The sequence below is a fragment of the Chroicocephalus ridibundus genome, chromosome 8 (genome assembly GCF_963924245.1).
Source record: "Chroicocephalus ridibundus chromosome 8, bChrRid1.1, whole genome shotgun sequence".
In the NCBI taxonomy this organism is placed as follows: Eukaryota; Metazoa; Chordata; class Aves; order Charadriiformes; family Laridae; genus Chroicocephalus; species Chroicocephalus ridibundus.
The window spans coordinates 2,359,425-2,379,583 of NC_086291.1; the positions used below are offsets into that span (position 1 = coordinate 2,359,425).

At 42.4% G+C, this 20,159-nt stretch overlaps 1 protein-coding gene across 4 annotated transcripts in view; it reads right to left on the reverse strand.

Moving 5' to 3' along the window:
• Positions 1-53: 53 nt before the first annotated feature.
• LEPR (leptin receptor) overlaps positions 54-20,159 on the reverse strand; it is a 44,202-nt gene continuing 24,096 nt past the window's right edge. For 3 of the 4 annotated variants that reach the window (XM_063343769.1, XM_063343770.1, XM_063343768.1), the window contains 10 exons: positions 18,590-18,789; positions 16,346-16,494; positions 15,947-16,103; positions 15,774-15,856; positions 13,977-14,193; positions 12,624-12,806; positions 11,949-12,044; positions 11,301-11,403; positions 10,454-10,529; positions 54-5,741 (listed from right to left, as the gene is read on the reverse strand). In XM_063343769.1, the coding sequence (XP_063199839.1) occupies positions 4,932-5,741; positions 10,454-10,529; positions 11,301-11,403; positions 11,949-12,044; positions 12,624-12,806; positions 13,977-14,193; positions 15,774-15,856; positions 15,947-16,103; positions 16,346-16,494; positions 18,590-18,789 (2,074 nt within the window). In that variant the 3' untranslated portion in view covers positions 54-4,931. Of the gene's footprint in view, positions 5,742-5,794; positions 7,083-10,453; positions 10,530-11,300; positions 11,404-11,948; positions 12,045-12,623; positions 12,807-13,976; positions 14,194-15,773; positions 15,857-15,946; positions 16,104-16,345; positions 16,495-18,589; positions 18,790-20,159 lie in introns of those variants that run through there. The other variant, XM_063343771.1, reaches the window with a different exon arrangement.

Consider the following 20,159-nt stretch of genomic DNA (forward strand, 5'->3'; position numbering starts at 1 on the left):
AAAGCTGGGGAGGGACTCTGGAGCAGGGAGGGGAGCCATGGGATGAGGGGGAAGGGTTTTACACTGACAGAGGGGAGACTGAGATGAGACGTGAGGCAGAAATTCTTGGCTGTGAGGGTGGTGAGCCCCTGGCCCAGGTTGCCCAGAGAAGCTGTGGCTGCCCCATCCCTGGAGGGGTTCAAGGCCAGGTTGGCCGGGGCTTGGAGCAACCTGGGCTGGTGGGAGGTGTCCCTGCCCAGGGCAGGGGGTGCCGCTGGGTGGCCTTTAAGGTCCCTTCCAGCCCAAACCATGCTGTGATCCTATGATTCCGCAATGGGGGGGAAGCTCAGTGGTACCTCCTATTCCGGCCACAACAGCTCAGCTGTCAGAAAAGATTTTCCTCGGGAGATTAATACAGAAGCTCAGTTCCCTCTGCAGTTGTTCACCTCTGATGACTTCAATTCTAAATGGGAAACAGCACATTTAAATTTCACTGGCTTTCACAAGAAATGTGCCTGAAAGGGCTCGTGCTTGCCGATACAATTCCTGTACAGCGTTTAGAGTTCCTGCGTACTTAAAAATGACGTACCTGCTCTTCAGAATCAACACTCCAACTCACTACAGGCACAAACAAAACTCCGTTGCCGGGCTGGAGCGTGTCTCCAGTGCGTCAGAGGGGAACTGAGCCTCAGGTCTCCAGGGACCAAAACCCGACCCCGGTAGGAAGCCCAGCTGCTGGCACGGGCAGCCGGGCAGGCAGGAGCCCACCCGCTGCCCCTGCCCTTCTCCTGACACGGCGCCAGGCACGAAGCCACCGAGAGAAGGCAGGAGCGCCGCCTCCTTCCTTAGGGAAAACAACCCTCCAAAATTACCTTAGGAAATGCCTCTGCCCAGGCACCGTACCTGCCCGGCGCTGTCTCACCCAGGATAAGCAGAGGAGATTTTGCTCCTGCATAAAGCTCGTGTAGCGGCTGCCCTGTGAAAGGAGGAGACCACTGTAAACACGGAATAAAACACTTATCCCCCCGGCACGGGAAGTATTCTGAAGTTGTGGGGGGAAAAAGAATGGTGAGAAAAGAACACGGTAACTGACCCCAGCTCTTAATTTCTTCTCCCAAAGGCAGCTGCTGCCCGCGGGAGCGTAACCGGAGACCAGGGCAGAGGCAGACGGCAGCAGATGGTGGATTCAGGATATGCAGATTTTGGCTTTATACAAGAGCGAGGAAAGTTGAAGAGCGGGATTGAATGTCCATTCGACAGGGATGAAAATGCCAGCCTGAGAGCCAGTTTTAGGGAGTATTCATTGACTAAACCCCTACAGCCGTGGTGAGCCCTTCACTGTGGGTCGGGACCTGGGCTTACCTGCACTAGCAGAAACTCGGGGACTGGAGACGTGCATGGAGGTTGCTTCAGAAAAGGCACACCTACAGTAAGGGATTCAATGGCTTGGTTCTACAGTAATCATACTTCAAATATTTTCTTTCTGCTGAAGCAGAAGAGATCAGCTAATATTTACAGCATTTCTTACATTCAGAGCAGGGATGTTTGTAAATACCCTGTCGACCTGTGTTTCTAAGGAGCACCACATGCTGTGGCCATTAGGAAAAGACCACAATTGGGATGGCAGAATCACCCAGGAGGAGCGGGCAGACTCCCAAAGGCGGCGATACCTGGGTATCTCCCAAATCCCATCAAGGGGAGGCGTTCTGCAGTAGTTTTTTCACGCAGCAACCCTCGAGCACAGCTGCAGGAATCCCAGCGAGTCCAGGCTGCAAACGCTCTCCCGCCGTCAGCGCTGAGGCACGTCGGGGTCCTGCACGAGGGACAGATGAATAACTCCGGCATTTCCCCATGTTCCCAGGAAAGCCTTCACTGGGTCACTCAGCTGATCGTTCCCAGGGTTAATGGTACTCCTGTCCTTACAGAGCTACTGGATGAGGACTTTGTACGGTAAAATCAACGGGAGCTTTTAATTTCTTGAGAAAGACCATCTCCAAACTCAACTAATTAATTTTTCTGGACACTGTAATGAAAGATATCCAAACCTCATGATGAGCCACGCATTTATTATTCCAGTCTACAGAGAACCGCGCTGCCCTTTCCACTTCCCAAGAGCACGGAGTTTCCGCAGACGGGTATGCTGCGGGGCACCGGGAGGGGAATCTCTCCTCCGGAGAGAAGGTGACACAATTATACTATGGATCTGGCACAAAACCACGTCTCAATAGGTCACGTTACCCCTGCAGACCAGGGTAGCAAGAGGAGAAGGCTGACGTGCAGGAATCCAGCTCTTCCACCCCAAATTTAGGGGACCCCTGTGGCGTTGGCTGGGGGGGCTGGTGGGGCACCCACCTACGCTAGCCTTGCCGCATCTTCAGACTCCAGGGGATGTTGGACCTGGTGGACAAACCGTCAGGAGAGGCAGAATCCAGCACCTGAGTCTGTCCTTGTGGCACTTCCAGGGCCCTGGAGGTTTCGCCACATCAAGTTCACGTGCTGGCAGGAGTGAATTTCTTATTTCAGATGAATTCTAAGTTTAGCATTCACCGGGGTGCTAATCACAGCTTTACTCCTGGAACTCTACAGGAACATTTTCAAGACTTCAGGTTTGTCCCTGCAGCCTTCAATCACATTTTCAAGTGACAAGGAGCTTTGGACACTTACACAAAACATGTTTTAATTGCCCCCGCCACACACAGTATTTTTGAAACAAGTACATTACATTTGTGTCATATTCAACATCCAGAAACAGAGACACCCAGCAAGAGCCAGGTTAGCAGCTAGTTTGAGAAAAAGCGGTGGGGTTTTTTGGTAAAGCTTGTCTTAAATTCAAAGTGCAGATAAATACTTGCTTTGGTCCCTTTTGCTCTATAGGATTTCTTATCACTAATATATTAAAGCGTTTCCACACCTCTCCTACCATCTACTATTGTTGCTGGGGTCTGCCCTTCTGTTTTTAATTGCCTATCTAAGTTTTACAGAAATTTAGCTTTGGAATACACAATATATTCATCTTTCTTAGCTCCTCAAAATAGTTCTTTGAAAAGGCACATATACAAAAATATTTACTAACTATGAAGTAGAAAAAATATATTTCGCTTGCAAATAAGTGTGGTTTTCTTTACCTGCTTATCCCAGAAAATACAGCAGAGATGCAAGATGTAATTTTCCTCCCATCTGCAGGTTTTCAGCCGAGCGGAGCCGGGCTTGTGAAGGCAAACTGACTTCTCCAAGCCTGTACAGGCAGCTTAGCTCACCGAAGATCAAAAATACACGATCCTTGGGTCAAATTACTGCCTTTTCTACTGGGGGATCTTAGGAAAGGGCTTCGGAAGAGACGTTAGTTTTATGGCAGTACCATTTGTACTAGAATCTCATTTTCAACAACAAAAATAGGGATATTTTCCTTCCAAGTACATAATTTTATCCAGATAACCCCCCACACCATGAGAATTTTGATTCTCTTCCTCTTCCTGCAGTACCGTAAGCCTTTAGCTATTGGAACCGCCACTTCTGCAGGGAGTGTTTTATACTCTGATGCACTCTTCAGCACGGCTCTGGCCTCACAGTTTCTCTTAAGCTCTTTGATGCTACTGCTGAATATTTTCAATTTACTTTCTTATAAAAGACACCCCGGAACAGCAGCTACATTTGCTGCCATTGGTCAGGGCCTCCCTTTCAACACCTGAAATACAGCGTTCCGACTGCTTTTTCATGTGGGCCATCTGTGTATTCACAGGCTCAATTTAACGCGGATGTCAGCTAAGCAATAAATACATTAGGATTTTGGAGAAAAAAAAAACAACAAAAGACTAACAAATACATCCGGTATTTTTACAGTGCCTCCTTTTACCACCAGTCCAAGTGGACACCGATACACCATAACCTGGTGGTCTTTGTGAGCGTCCAGGGTTCACATGGCATCCAGGTCGACTCAGTCTGTAGCACACAGTGTCCCAAATCATTCCCAGCGAAACGACCCGTTCAAGCCTTTCCCCCCAAAACCAGCATGTGTACGTATTTCAATCTACATATTATGTCACTCCTTTATGTCTTGCCCTTGGGGTCCCCAGGCAAACCCTAAAACAAGAACAAGCTCTTTCAACACACAGTTTGCTGACGTGTTTGAAGAGAAGAGATACTTTACTCCTGACCAGAGAGAAGAAACGTGTGTCTGGGTCTGTAGTGCCAACAGACACACTGTGCTCACCCCTGTGGAAAACATGGTCGTGTTGGACAACGATAAATTGGAAGAAGCCCACTGCTACAGAACTGGGTGCAATCCACATCGGGACTGCGAAGGGACACTTTGTAAATGCACGAAAAAGGAGCTTTTGTGTGTGTTGCTCGAATCCTTCCCAGCCCTTGAGGAGCGTTTGGGAATCTCCACAGCAAGGCCTGCAAAAGCCCCGACTTCCTCCACCTCCCCCCAGCTGGAGGAAGAGTCTCTTATCTCCACTGGAAGGTGGTGCTGTGCTCTGCCTGCAGACCAGCAATGTGGTGACCGTGTAGGTTCGTGGTAGCCAGCTGGGGCTACAGACCTGTGGACGGCTCTGCCCTGGGGACAGACCACAGCCCAGCATGGAGCCTGCGGACTGAGCGTCAGCAGAGGCAGCATCCGGATCACATCCCATCCTCTCACCTCCACGGGTACGGCACGGAGTCCAATTTCAAGTGCAGTTCTTCACCGGGGTGCTCAGACATACACCTAACAGGCACCAACAACAGATAATTTGGCAGCAATCAAATCTCTAAAGGAAGGCCTCACATTTGACAATTAGGTCAAGAAATAGAATTTCTTTCTACTGAAATCCTGGCACTCAAATATAGAACCAGTAACCCAGCTTCAAAACAGGAGAGCTCCTGAAAGAAGTCAGGAGAGGGAAAAACAGGGGAACGTAGCAACACCTAAAAACCCAAACATTAAGAGTATCAAATTACGGTACGGTGACTTAAGAGTTCTTCTTTGTGGTCTCTTGCACCTTGGCAGCAGTCATCTGAAATTGCGGCATGTAGGGCACAATGGCTTTATACTTAAGGCTACTTTGGATAAACGCATTTAAATTAGGAGGCGTTAGCTGAAGAAACCCCGCATCTTTCAGTAGATCAGTTGTATGGAACTGACACATCACCCCGGAACCTTCTGTTAAAAAAACCTCATTTTCTCTTTTTTCCAGTGATGTTATCCCTAGGTAGTACAGGCTCCGCTCAGGACTGTCTCCATCTGTGAAAGTGTCATCCTGATCTGAAGGCTCTGAGAATCCCTCTGAAGAAATAAGGGAAAGGGAAAGAGTCTTGCTGGGCTGCCGGCCAGGCGGATCGGGTAATATGAGGAATGCCCCGTTTCCCACCTCCCAAGAACTGCTTGAGAAGGTGCCTAAGGAATCCTCAGCTAGGAAGCATCTATCAAAACAACTTCTTAGATTCACTTTCTGTTCATAAAGCCCACTTGATCCGGAGTTACTAATAATTGTAGCATATTTAATATTGGACTGCCTTGTAATTTCTCCACTGATTTGGTCATCGTGGGAGCTCTCGGAGAAGCTGCTACTACTGAAATGGCTGCTAGAGCAAGCAGAGTCATGTTCAGAGTCTTGAATTTTTGTAAACATGGAGTCAATTACTAAAAAATCTTGTGTGTCTTCTTTTTTCAATGCTTTAGTAACACTGATGTTCTCCAGCACTATTTCTGGTTCCAGAAGAAGAGGCTCAAATGACATTGCTTCGCGGTGCTTGATAAAAAGATGCTCAAAAGTTTCAGGCTAGAAGAAAAGATATATTTTAATGCTCATCTATTACTTAATAGCCTTATTTCAGTATGAAGCTACCGATTTTAAGAATCACAAACAACACCCCCATAGTTTTAGTAAGAGTATACAGTTGAAAAATCCTCTAAAACATATTTCCTCTTTTCTTTATGTCTCCATGTAGATGAAGATTGAGGGACAAGAGAAAAAAAGTCAAGTGCTGCAAAGCAAGCGCTCTGTGAAGTGCTCAGTGCTGCAGCCAAGCCCGCGCATCCTTTAAGTTGAAAGTGCAGCAGCTGAATGGTCCCATTCATTTCAACATTCATAAACATGCACATATTGTTAAAGAACACACAAGTGTTTTGCCAGACAAAGGTTTTATACCCTTAGATTTCCTTGGCTTTTTATTTAGTTTGTATAAACAATAGTCTTAATCATTTACACGTCAACTAAAGTAACTTTCCCTGCTAGGATTGTATTATTTAGCATCAAATTTGGCCTTTCCATAGTATTTTTAGAGCACTCCCATCTGAAAGCAGCTGTATGTTTGAACTGCATGAAGAGAAACACACATTTATTTTGGAGAAATGTATGCTTTACTACTACCTAATGTATGCACATAAAATATACAACAGCATGAACTGACAGCAAAACAGGAACTCCTAGCTACGAAGGAAAATGCACTTGAAAAACATGTATTTCCTGATGAATTTCAAGACAAAACAAATAGATAAAAACAGATTTTGTGTATATTAGCAAACCATATTTTACGGCAGGAAAGCTGCCAAAACAACTAGGAACATGTCAAAATACTGAGACTAGTATACAATTATAGAAAAGAGTAAACTGACTTGCATATCTTAGGCTGGTACTTTAGTCCAGTCCAGACCAGCTACAGTAACGCCTATGCCCTCGCCTGGCAGAGCTGGTTTCCAACTGCTTTGGTACTTGCCCCACACAACTCCATCACCTTCCCACACTGAGACCAACCTGCACGCTGGAATCTCTCCTAGCCTTCAAAATGATGGCGGAAACCACATACAAAATTAACCAGCTATTGAAATGAGGGGTAGGCTGCTGCTATACTGGATACATCAAGCCATAATAATAACTTCTGTTGCCCGGTGAAAGCTGTCTATGCTGGAATGACAGAGGAAGGCAGGCCCTGCTGTGCCAAAGCAGACTAACCATCCGCCCAGCATGCATTGCCCACAGCAGCATTTTCAAACGGGAGACACGTATTATGAGGAATCTTTTGAACAACCAAGAAACCATGCTTCCTCCTGATACACCTGCCCTCCTGCAACCGGCAGCTGGCTTATCCCGAGCGGAGGTGGCTTATGTTCCTTCCAAACTCTGCATAAGGGTACACAGAAAGCATACAGATAATATTGCCTGCAAAGATTAAATACATCACATGCAGACAGGTATGTCGTTTGGCAAAGGCCACCATCTGTCAACTCAGACACATCACTTATTAAAACATGTCAGGTATTTAATCAAATACAATGCATAATCCAACATCCCGAGAAAATGTAAAACCACAGAACATCAGCAACGCCAGAGCAAGCTGGGCGAACGGTGCTGTATTTCCACAGTATAAGCAGGTATCGTATAATTTGGGCACAAACCGTGTTAAACAAGAAGTAGTTCCATAAACCTCAAGAGCAATGCCATAATCTCAGGTCAGCAGCTCCCAAAGTCTGCTGACCAGATGAAACGACGTCCAAACAAATAAGGAATTTCAAACAATGTTGTATTTTGCCCTCCTGTTCAGTCTAGGGTTTGAGTTGTATTTGTCTCATACATGAGTCCTTGCAAGATTGATATTAATTTCCCTGTAAAATATTTGTAGTTTGCCTAAGTAATTTCTTCAACATTAGGTCCTAAAGCTTCTTTGTTTTTCTTTACTATTTTATTGAGCAAATAAGAGGAATTTTTATGATTTTGACATTATACATATAAAGGCTTGCAAGACAAAGTCTAGATGCAGGACTTGCCTTTTTTAGATTATTAACCTTTTTAGATTATTAACCTCTTGCTGCTGTGACCAATAAAATCAGGATAAAATGATGCTCTCTAAATGCAGTTCTGGAGTACCAAATACCAAATGTGTTACACTGAACATACAAAGTAATGATCAGATGCGGACTCAAGGATTTAATATTGATATGTACCAGGAACAAGACAGGAGTTCTACATCAAGTGCCCTCAGAAATACATCAGAACTTCCCAGTAGTGGTATTTCATCTATTTATATGATCAATGCTTATTACAACTAAGGAAAAATACCAGACACGTACTGCACACTGCTTTTTCTACTGGAAATTCCATGCACAGTACAAAACAGGATCTGGCCCTCAACACATGGTGCCAAAGAACCTGTTCTGGCCCCGGACACCCATGAGGTGAGCGAGAGATGATGATGCTAATCTGAGGACAGGCACTGTGCCTTCAGTGCCGTTAGCGTTAAGCAACATTTCCTAGTAAGATTAGTACAATGTACCGAAGAGGCATGCTTTCTACTGCATAACAAGCTGTCAAAAATCATGTCAGACTTCAATTTCTTTCATACTTGCATGCATCATTTCTTTGCCGTTAATTATGGAACAAGGCACATGAATCTGGAGCAGTTTCAGCAGGGTGTCAGCTTTACCCTCCTTTCCTAGTTAAGGCTTCATCAACTTTAATACGCTCAGCTCCACCAGTTGGTGAGGAGAATCATTTCCAACGTGCTAAATCTAACATGCAAACTCCACGCACCTCTGCAATTGGGGACAGCGGGGATTGTCACGAGCTCCTTTTGCTATAGATGAAAAGATTAAATAGACGAATAGGGGTGCACCCGATGCAACTGATACTCCTGCAACTAACAGCCATTCCAAGAGCCCAGCCCTTCCCAGGATGCAGCCATGGAAGCAGACACGTCAGACTGGTCTGGGATTTAATAACCTGTGCAAGTAAGACGCACTTATATTTCCAGAGCAGGCCAGAGGCTCCACTAACGCCAGCCGATGAGGCTGGAGAACACCCACTCCTCCCTCCACCCGACTGCAACTGCATCTTCCCCAACAGAAGGATTCCCGGGAGCTTCATTTAACATTAAAACACACAGCATGATGCATCAGAGAAGTACTTCAGCACATTAAAAAGCCACCAAAAAAATTATAAGTACAAAAATATGCAGAAACTGCCCTAACACCACTGAAATCAGATTTTCCTTGAGGAGTTCTGGCTTGTTTGTTGTTTTTTTTTTTTTTTCAAACACAGATCTAATGTTAGCGATTATTGCATTAATGTCTGAATATTTAAATAACAAATGAAGAAGCCATAAGTAACATGCATGTTGGTATTTTCAGGAAAAAGCAAGCAAGCAAACAAACAAACAAAAAACCAGTAAGGCCAAACAGACGCACAGTTTCTGCATTCTCCGAGCTGCTGCTGCACCCAAATGCATGTAAAAAGTTCAAAAGAACCGTAATGGGACAAACCAAGTACTTGTGCAAGTAAGAGATGCGATCACTTTGATGTGCCCGGAGTCAGTGGAAACTCCCAAGCTAGCTCTCAATTAGAACAAATACTCAATTAGTATTAAAAAAAAAAAAAAAAAAAAAAACACTTTCAAGTGAAGTCAGTAACTGGGCAGACCTTGCACTCAAGCTGGATAAATCCCAAACCAGTCTGATGTCTCTGCTTCCGCGGCTGTATCCTGGGAAGGGCTGGGCTCTTTCAAGTCCCTTTGAAAGCCAGGACTTGAAAGGATTCAGCCCTTTGCCAGTCACAGCCTCAGTCAGGCGGGCAGTAAACAAGAGTTAAAAACCGCCAAATCAAGAGTAAGTGCTTCTGCCTGAGCAAGTGACAAACCCTGTTTTGGTCTGTAATATGGCACTTGCTCCTAATTTTTGCGTTTTAGTTTTTTGACAGAGCTACTTCCAGGATTCGTTATATTTAAACAAATCAGCATTGTATTGTATCTGTGCTTCCTGTCTTCTGAATATTAACAGAAAAACCTTCTAAGAATTCTGTATAGGAAGCCTGGGAGTTGCCCCAGTGGTTCAGCAGGCAGTGACCATGATTAGACTTCAAACAATGTCCATTCTCTGTTTAAATGACATGAAATAAAATACAAGATGAGAAAAGAAACCTTCACTGGGAACACAAATTAAATACATGACAAATCTTTTGCCATTAGATGCTCCTTCTTTTAGAAATAACAGGCCTGAAGATTATTAGATTATAGATTATTGTCTCAATGATTACACACTGTCTCGGGACCACGAGAAGCTTTGTCTGCTGGTGGAAACTGGCTAAGGCCACGTAAAGACTCTTACTTGTCACAGCTCATCACCTCGCGGCTCCCGATTCCCATGCCAAAGGGAGAGGCAGTTTACCCCAGCAAAAAATTTGGCCTTTGATAAACACATGGCACTCACTGAGGCGCATAAGCATCACACCTATGGGATTCTGCAACTGGTTTACTAATTGCCTGGAAATTTAAACGCCCCCTACGTTCCAAAGAGATGCTGGTCTCTGGTCCTGGCCCATTTCCAGATATTAGCTTTTTCCAGCCGAGAGAACCACTGTATCGCTAGCTTCAGAGGCTCCGCGGTGCTTGTTTCAGTAATTCAGGTGGGGCCTGATCCAACCAACGGGCAGAGCTCAGCACTGAGCAAACAGCAGCCAGACCCATTGGGTGGGGGAAGGAGCAACACCAGGGACATACACACCTTCTGAAAATTAACTCCTTGTGCCCAGGAGCAATTCTTGGGGTTTGGAACATCTTCCCAAAACAGTTTCTTCATTCTGAAATATTAAGGAAATTCTGCAGTGTTAAGGAGATTCTGGAATTGGTACTGTTCTCATAGATTCTGTACTGCTGTCCTTCACCTTTGCTACATCAGAAAAGGAATCTGTGCAATTTTATTTATCCAGTACACTATGACAATGAAAAAATCATTTTAGATATTATAGATGGCCAAAATTTAATAGAAAAAAAATAAATAAAGAAGTGGCATAGCAGGTGGCAGTTTTGCAAAATATAAAAGGTAACAGGCAGTCTTTGCTGAATATGACCCAACCCACCTTCCACAAAACTCAGAGGGTTTTTTTTTCAATTGGCTTTTACTTCAAACCTTAGCTTGTGATAACAACTAAATATGGAATTCATAGCGCTTTACAAATTCAAAGCACGTGACACTCGTTAACTTGCCCACAAATCACTCTGCAAAAGTAAGGAGTACATGGTACAGGCTGAAGTGATACTGTGATTTCACAGTGATACTGTGAAAACAAACAGCACTGATCATCATCTCACTGCAAGGGCACCAGACCCGAAAGGGCAATGGACTGACTTGTGCAAGGTAACAAGCCCGTGCACTCAAGACACTTTATTCTTCGTGCCGTATTCCAGAGTCCACTGCCTTTCGGTACAGTACATCAAATATACGATAAAAATAATTCCTAACTTTCCCCAGAAAGACCCTGCCCACCAGTTCAGCAGACAGGCACCATCGAAGCTGCGGCACCTTCTTCTAAAGGCCACCTGGGACTTCCATATGACAATGCCCAACTTACCTTTGGTGCGAAACCAGCAATGCTCCAAGCAACAAAACCGAGGTTGAAATAATTATTGGCAGAACCACATAGAGGCTGGCATTATTCTCATTTTCATATCCACCTGGAAATCAAAAGAATTCAGATAATAACACAGTAAAATAATTTGTCTGTGAACAAATAGTTTGCAATGGGGAAATAACAAACAGAAACAACAGCTTAAACGCACTTGATAAACAGTTTTATTGCACATCAATCCCTTACCTGGAGAACAATTAGAGCAAAGGGAAGGAATTATTTTAAATACTGAGGTGACTCCTCCCTCCATCCCCGTGGGAGGTGCCCACAGCTCCCTTGCTATTAAGAAATGAAATCAGAGCACAGGAAATGAGAGAATATTCCACAAATGGAGAATGAAGAATCACAGGGACCTGGGATCTCAGCTGTTAAGTTAGATGTATGGGAATTCAGGTCCCTCACTCAACTAATCCCACAAAGTTTTCAAATTAAAGTAACTGAAGTCTAGATCACTGTCTATAGTTATATTACAATTACTTTATTATTGACTTTTTTTTTTTTCTCAGAAGATACAGACTTTGCCTGCATTTGAAGTTTACTTTTACAAGCTCCTATTTCATAAACAACATGGAGAAAGATCCCATAGGTCACCTTTGGTAAACTGATCCGTTGCTCTGGATTTGCCAACCCCTCCAGCAAACACAGGGTACAGGCTGAACTGGTACTTCTCAATCAGAATAAAGTGATCTGGAAAGAGGAAATCAGCCTTTTGAATCAAAACTATTATCCTCCTTTTAAACAATTACCTCCACAGAGGGTCTGGTCACATATCAGAGTTCAGATCAGCCCAGAGAGGGGAATAATGAAAGCCATTTTTTATAGATACATACTTTAATATCAGAAGATTAAAACTATTAATCTATACTGGATGATCTAACATTATTCTGTTATGGAATTAACACCTTTATGGAGCTATTGGAAAAATCTCTACGGTTAAAGCCAAAATGCAAATGGCATTCACATATTAACTGAGATAATTAGCTGGTGTACTCAATACTCCAGAACTAATTTTATTGCATTGCCAAAAAATGAACATGCTCCTGAGCTTCATTCTGTGTTAACCTGATTATTAATGCAACAGTCAATCCTTTACAGTCAGTCCTCTAGTGATAATCAAGAATTGCTCTACTGGTCCTCACCATAAAAGCCATCAGAGACAGACAGGGGGAAGGAGGCGGGGGGATGAATCCGACAAGTCAGCAACGCTACGTTTTTCTGTTCCATAACAATTACCATAATGTATTATATTTTCAAGTGCACACTCACCATAAATATAATATTTACTAATATTTGGAGGAACTCGCACCCATTTCATCTCCTCCTCTTTGTTAAGGTTCTTCCACTCAATAATAAAAGATGTTATCACGTATATATGAGGTGAAAGCGTCCAAATCAATATCACACAAGTGCTGTTCACTGGGTAAGCGCTAAGCGACTCCACAATGCTCACTGGCAGAACAAGGAGAAAACAGTTGTGAATTACATGAGCTCCGAGGGGAGATGAGAGCTGGGTCAGCAGGAGAGGTGTATACTATAAACGACACGCACATGAATAACTGTTATGGTTTCGGCACCTTATCGTTTACTTGTTTAATTATCTTCTAGACAATAAAGCCTGTTCTTTAGTTCACACAGGCAAACGTGTCTCCTGAAGTCAGCAAAGCTTGGTTTACACCAACTAGTCCCAAACACTAAATAGATCAAGTTTCTTACCAGACATCAAACAAATATCCTGATTCTCATGTGCACCTCCCTTATTAGCTCTCCTTAACTAAAAAATATCAACAACTACTGAACTGTCAACATTTAGCTAGTAAAGCACGCACTGAGAGCCTTGTAAGCTAAATCCTAGCAAATCTCTCTAAGTAATATACCAAGATAACAATCCAGTCGGACAAACGCTTCCCATTACATCTGCTTCCAACCATAGGGTTTGCAGAACATGCTTATACACAACATCAGAAAGATTTTTATCCATAAAAATGCTTTAAAAATTGCATCACAGCAGTAAAGTTCCAAGAATAGACAGCACTAATGTTTCCACCGCATGTATTTGCATATGAATGTTAAACAACTGAAGTATTCAAAAGCAATAGGCTTTATTTTATTAATAAAGCGGAGCGCAGCCGAATCAATGAAGAGGCTGCTTAGGAAGTAAAGCCAAACCTCTGTAAACTATGTACTCTGGCAGCCCGTCAGGTGAGCAGCCAGAGAAACAAGACCATATTTCATTTTGGAAAAAACAAAACATTCCCTAGCAGGAATGTTGGGTGTTTCCAAGACAAAATAGATGAAAGATCAGTTCTACAGTAAGGTTTTATTTTTCTCTGATTACTTACTTTATATTCCGTCAGTGGAGGGAAGAAAGCCCAGTTAAAGACAACTCTTTTCCCAACCAAAAGATCATTAAGATTTTCATAAGATAGAATTCTCATTTTTCAAATAGCTCTGTTGGTGAGATATAGAATCTGTTTCCCATATAGAGCTGAACATATCATCATAAAACATTTTTTATTCTAACAAAGGGAATTTTATCACAAAGAAGGCTTTGTCCAAAAGCATCACAAGGATTCCTAGCATTTCCCACATCTCGAAGTGGTTACTAATCGGTGTTCTTACCTGTGCTCATTTGCTGTGATAGAGTTAAATTAAAATTAATTGAAGAAACTCCAATTGAATTCATGGCTAAAAGCGTAATGGTATGTGTGTCTTCAGTCCATGGAAATGAACAGGTAGTGCCATTGTCAACATATTCTGACCATGTGGTGTTTCCTGATGTCTGATGCTTTATAATGTATCGGCTCACACTGCAGAGTGAGTGATTCTTCATCAGTGGCTGCAGCAAACATTGGCATTAATTAAGTTCACGATCTTTGATTTCAAAAGCAAATGTTATTTGGGCAGAAGACATTGTTCCCCAATATTAAGAAAACATGACCCAATAAAGATCTATGGATTGGCTACTGTCCTTTTAGCAAAGGCACTGTAGTCCATTAAAAGCCTTAAATTCTTCTGTCTCCGAGAGCTGCCACACTTACTTGCCAAGGGAGGGCAGGGCGGGGACAAGGAAATACAAACTTTCAGACTCCTGTAGTAACTCACCGTTTTATGTTAGTATTTTTCAGGACTGAAAAATCAGAACAGATGACTTTGCATACTAAGTGTGGGCAAACAGGAGTGGGCAGTCACTGATGTACTTTCTTTTCTCTGTCCTGCATTAACCTTTTAACATAGCTTTGCCCAGTTTACATGCAGCTCCAGTGGTGTTTACACAGGCTGCTGGCTAGGAGCCAGTGGCACATTCTGCTCAGAGATCTTGGTCAGCAGAACTTGGCAGCTGAAGAATGCATCTCATTATAACTCACCGTCCTTGATTCCATGTTAATCTTTTTCCTGAGTATTAGAAGAAATGGCATTTTCAGTCTCTGTTTCATAGCATTTGTATAACTAATACGGAAAGTGTAGGCTGACACGAACATGTCATAGAGCACTTGAGACTTCAGCTGCGTTAGTGTTACCAAAGCATATCCCTGAACTGATATTAGTAACTAGTGTTGAAAGGCCTTATGTGTATTCTCACGAATAATGAGGATTCTATCCTTGAATTTATCAATCATGAGCTAAATGAAAAGAACTCCTCATCAAGGTAGGCAAGTATTGTATCATTCTTGAGGAAGCACATCGCGCATAAGGACCTTGAGGATGGTACTAATCTACATGTTTTGAGAAGTTTAGCGAACTTGGCAGGAAAGTGAAATTCTTACTGTCCTAAGCTGAACTACCTTCATTATAATACTAAAAATCACAGCCATAGGTCAAGACGACCCTTGCCCAGGTGAAGACCTTTCCCTTGAGTATGTGTGGGAGCTAGAACTTGATGATGTAATCGTATGGAAATTACTAACCAATCAAATATTGGTAGGAGGTACTAATATTACAATAATGTTGTAAAACATGTATAAAAATCACACGGAGAGTTCTGATGGGTGTGCATGATAGGAGGAGAGATCGCCCATGCACCCAGTGCCGTAAATAAACTAATGTCGGCTTTCTAAACTACAAACCTGGTTTAGAGAGTGACAGTTTCATTACGGATTTTGGCAACATCACTGCAAGTCAGGCAGCAGGTCTGGTCTCTGCACAAAGGCAAGGAAGCTTGCACCTGCTGACTGAGCAAAGAAGGCAGAACCATCCCACCTGGTGTCACAGTATTACAATCAATATTCACCAGCAACCTCTACTTGCCTCTAGTATGAGCCAAGCAAGAGGCAATAACACAAAAGAAGTCACATCCCAAGTGCCTTGCCTACAGAGTCCCAGAAACATGGACTGCTTCTGCTTATCACACTCCCTTCTTGGCAATTCTACCAATGGTTTTTGGATCAAAGCGGAAGACCAAATCGTAATTGCTCTCACCTTCCACAGGAGCGTAACATTCTTCAGCCTCCTTGCTGGATCTTCAATAATAATTCTCCAAAAATCAGGGCCTTGTAAGGGAGCTGCACGATTACAAAGTTTTGAAAGAACAGTGTCACACCTCAGTCTGCAACTGGACAGACCATTAGAGCGCACTCTGAAAGTTCACGTACCTTTGATATCTTTTACAAGCGTATAGGCTGATCTGCTCCAGTTGCTCCAGTAACCTGATCCATCCAGTTCTCTGCACCGGACCTGAACAACATATTCAACGCAAAGTTTCTGAACTTTTATCACAGCTGATCTGGGTGCATTCGAAACTTCATAAAGCTGTAACAGAAGTCAAAACATTTAGAGTAAGAACAAAAGGCTGTTTAGGCATCTGTTAAAGCCAAAATTCCTAAAAACGAATCCAATGAGGAAGTGGCCTAATCAGTAATATTCCTTTAGATAATGCAAAAGCTTACAACCATGATTCATTGCATGCCACAAATTCCTCAAAAATCAGCCAACACATTAAATGACGACACTGCAATAATTCATGCTTCAGTCTAAATTCAAAAAGACAGTACCTCCCATGTAATTTCTTTCCTGTTCACAGCATACCGAATCTGAAATTTAAGATCATTGTTTGTAAATACTGGGTTTGTCCAGCTCACGTTGAGCAGCCCAACATCCCTGGTGATTTCTACTTTAACGTTGGAAGGAGGAAGCGGCTTCACTAGAAAATTGAAAGAAAAGAAAAAAAAAAAAAACGACTGTAAGGTCTGCACTGACATTTCTCATTAAATCCAGTCATCATGGTTTACTTTCTTCTGTCCTGAAGGTGGCAGGTAACACACTGTGGCCTCTGCTACTCCAAGGAAAGCTGGACTATAACACAAACATAACAATTCCCCGGTCCAGGCTGGGCCTTTCACTGCAGACAAAAGCTCTGCTGACTGAGAAGGGCAATGTTTGTCTAATGGAAAATTCATTCAAATTTTGACCAGAACTAAAATCACCAAAAAAGAGTTGAAATATCAAAATCAAAGTTCCTTACAGAATAAACAATTTATTTAAAAAAAAAAAAAGCAAGCCATGGGCAAGTTCCAGTACATCTCATTTTAATTTAAACCACAACAGCTTATATTGGTGCTACATCTGGTACCTCCCCTGGTACAAACTGCAAATGATGTATCCTGGCAGCAATGGGGTGCACCACTGTGGAAAGCAGTGGCACACATGGCCCAGAAAGGCAGCTCCTACAAAGGATGACGACAGACATTATGCAATGATTAATGGAAATACTACGTTACATTTTTATTGTACTAATATAAAATTCCACCAAAATTGAGCCTCTTCAGCAGTCTGAACCCTAATGTCATAAAGCCCTAGTTTGTTAACAAAGCAAAGTTAGAATAAGCTTGTTTTGACTAAACAGATGGTGAGTGAGGGGATAACAAAAACAAAAATTGAAATAAGCTTTAAATTTTGGGGTGCTAGAATGGTATGTTTTGTTTTACTATGATACAGAGCACCTTTCATCCAGAGTACGTCAATTCTATTAATTGCTTTTTATTTAAAGCGATGACTTGAATAAACGAGACTTCTAAAGTTCTGCTGGAATTCCTCGCTGGGCAGCATCGTGTAGAGCCACCACCTTTCCCCAAAAGAGCAGAGCCAACTGCGAGCAGAGCCGTGCCCGACACAGACTGACGCTACAGCTGCCATGCTGACAAGGTGCCAGGATCTCTTGGCAAACTGTCTAAGCAGCAGAAGTGCAGGATCCCTACCCGCCATCCCTCCCACCACCCTCCCTTCTGACGCCCAAGGCTCCCAACACTTCTCTGATAATCAGCAAACTTGCTTGTCAAAAAGGCACGAACAGCTCTCTTTGAATTATACAAGAGCAACCTCGAAAAACACAAGGCCACCAAATTAATATTAATAACAGTAATAATAATTCCCATACTCCACTTAGTTATAATGCACTGAACTTTGCTTTTGCTTGCCGGGATATTCATTTTTGCTTACTCTATTTAAACTTTGAAATGCAAAGGATAGTTTGGTTTCATTTATGTTCTCTGTATGCATGCTTCCCCACACACGTAATAGATGTATTTTTATTATGCTGCCTTATTTCAGGTAGCACTTCCGAAGTCTAGCTGCCATGTTTTCTCTCTACATATGTTCACATTTGTGTCCAAAAAATACACAGTCCAACAAACGCTGAGTCATAGACCAGATAATAAGATGTGCTTTGCACATTTTGCAGTGTTCGAAAACACACAAACACTCTTCTTGCCTCTTGCTTTTATGCAAATTTAAGTGCTCTGTGTCACAAAAGAAACTTCGCAAAAGCATGAACAGTCACTATGATTTTAAACAAATATATAACTGTGTAAGTAATACGTATAGTGCTATACTGTAATACATAGAGTCCTACACTGTATCAAGTATAAGCTTAACAACTAATCAAAAACTTCAGGAAAATTAGATAACCAAAAACCTTAAAAATGCCTTTTTAAATATAATACTTGCATTTTCCGTAGATGTCTTTGCAAAACATCCGAGAGGTTAAATATGCAAAACTGCATGTTTCATTTTATAAGTATTAGCTGCAGTTACAATGTGCTCCTGTGCCGAGCAAAATGTATGGAAATAACATTTAATCCAATGTCTTTTAGAAGCTAATATCGAAACTCTTATGTTGTTACGTTCTTTCCACAATCTAATTTATTTAAAATGCTATGAAGAAGTACTTTACCTACAGCATATAAGGAATGAAATCCAAGGTCACAAGTGAAGAAAGACGTGCACGAATCTTGACCTACCCACATCCGCTGGAACGACACAAGTTGGTGAGGATTCAAGTGTTCCTAGTAAGTGCTTAAACTCTATCCACATGGTATATCCAGATAAAAGAAAAATAGGCTGAAACATGCACTCATAAGAATGATTCTTCTGTAAATGGCATTCCTTCACCTCTGATTTTGGAGAAGTACTTGGAAAGTCAGAACAATAAATTCTGCTCCTTAAAAGAGGAAAAAAAAACATTCAGTTAATACATTGCAACTATAAGCTGCTCATGGCATCAGTAAAATAGATTTCTGAAGGAGATTAAAACAAATGGTGTCATTGGAACCATCTGGCGTTTTCTGGTGGTTGTTTGGGCAGATCTTGAACTTGAGTCTGCACTAAATGGACAAATTACACCATGGCGTTACTCCTCAAAGCTTTGGCTCTTAACCTTAAGAAGCAGGACCATGGAAGGCTCTCCCTAGTGCAAAATGTCTTGATAACACCTTAACCACAGGAAGAAACAGGTACGACAAGAGCAGGCACCTCCAAATACTCATAAATCATGTTACTTGAGTGGTACGTATTAGCAATTAAGACAGCAAGGTAGATGTCCAGCCAAGAGTTTCCTCCAGCCAGGAATATGACTTTCAAAATATCAACTGCTGTCCAGGGGAAAGCTGCCACATGGACCAATGGGACACGTACAGTGAACTCTCCAGGAGATGGAAATCCCATAAAAATATCAGTTCTGGAGGTGGTATTAAAATCCCACATACAGTTAGTATTGCATCTGGCAACAGAAGAGAGGAGACGTGGACTCTGGGTAAAACGGCACTGGACATCTTATGGGTGATGGAAAGTTTTCCAACTTCTCGTAATTTCTGCTAGGCTTGTGCACAGCTCAGACTTGGGGTGCGAGTGGCCAGATAGGGCACTAGTTATTCAACCGAACCACAAAAGTTACGCTTAGCTGAATCTCTCCTCTTCCTGTCAACATCAAAAATACCGATTAAACTGGTGCCTTGTGCTTTGAAGGTTTAGCTTAGCATTCTCTGTTTTTCCAGCATGATAATTCCTGTGCTGTTTCTGCTGGCAGCGCTGACTCTACAGGAAGACAAAGTAACAACCCAACCAAAACAAAACACCAACAGCAAAGCTATCACACTGCATTCCTGGAGAGCGTTGGATTTCGTCTGTAAAATGTAACTGCATCAGTAACTAAGGAGAATAGCTGCGTGCTCCTGGAAAACCCGACGTGCCTGATGTCAATGCAACACACATAACTTCCAACTTTCATCCTTAAGACTTGTCTATGTCTAAGCAACTCCAATGTATATATGGTGCCTCTTACAATTAAGCTTGGGCAATTAAAAAAAACATGACCATTTCATTTGGTTTCAAGCTTGTAAACATTCAAGTTCTTTTTGTATTTTTGTTCCCTATATGCAATAGAATGTTATGCAAACGATACGGATGTTTTCAAGACTATAAATTTTTAAACGTCTTATACTTCAACTTTTTGATAGTCACTGCATTCATGTGGTCCCCCATGATTTATTTTTTTAATCTTTTTTATTTTCCTCTTTCAGATCTTTCTATTAA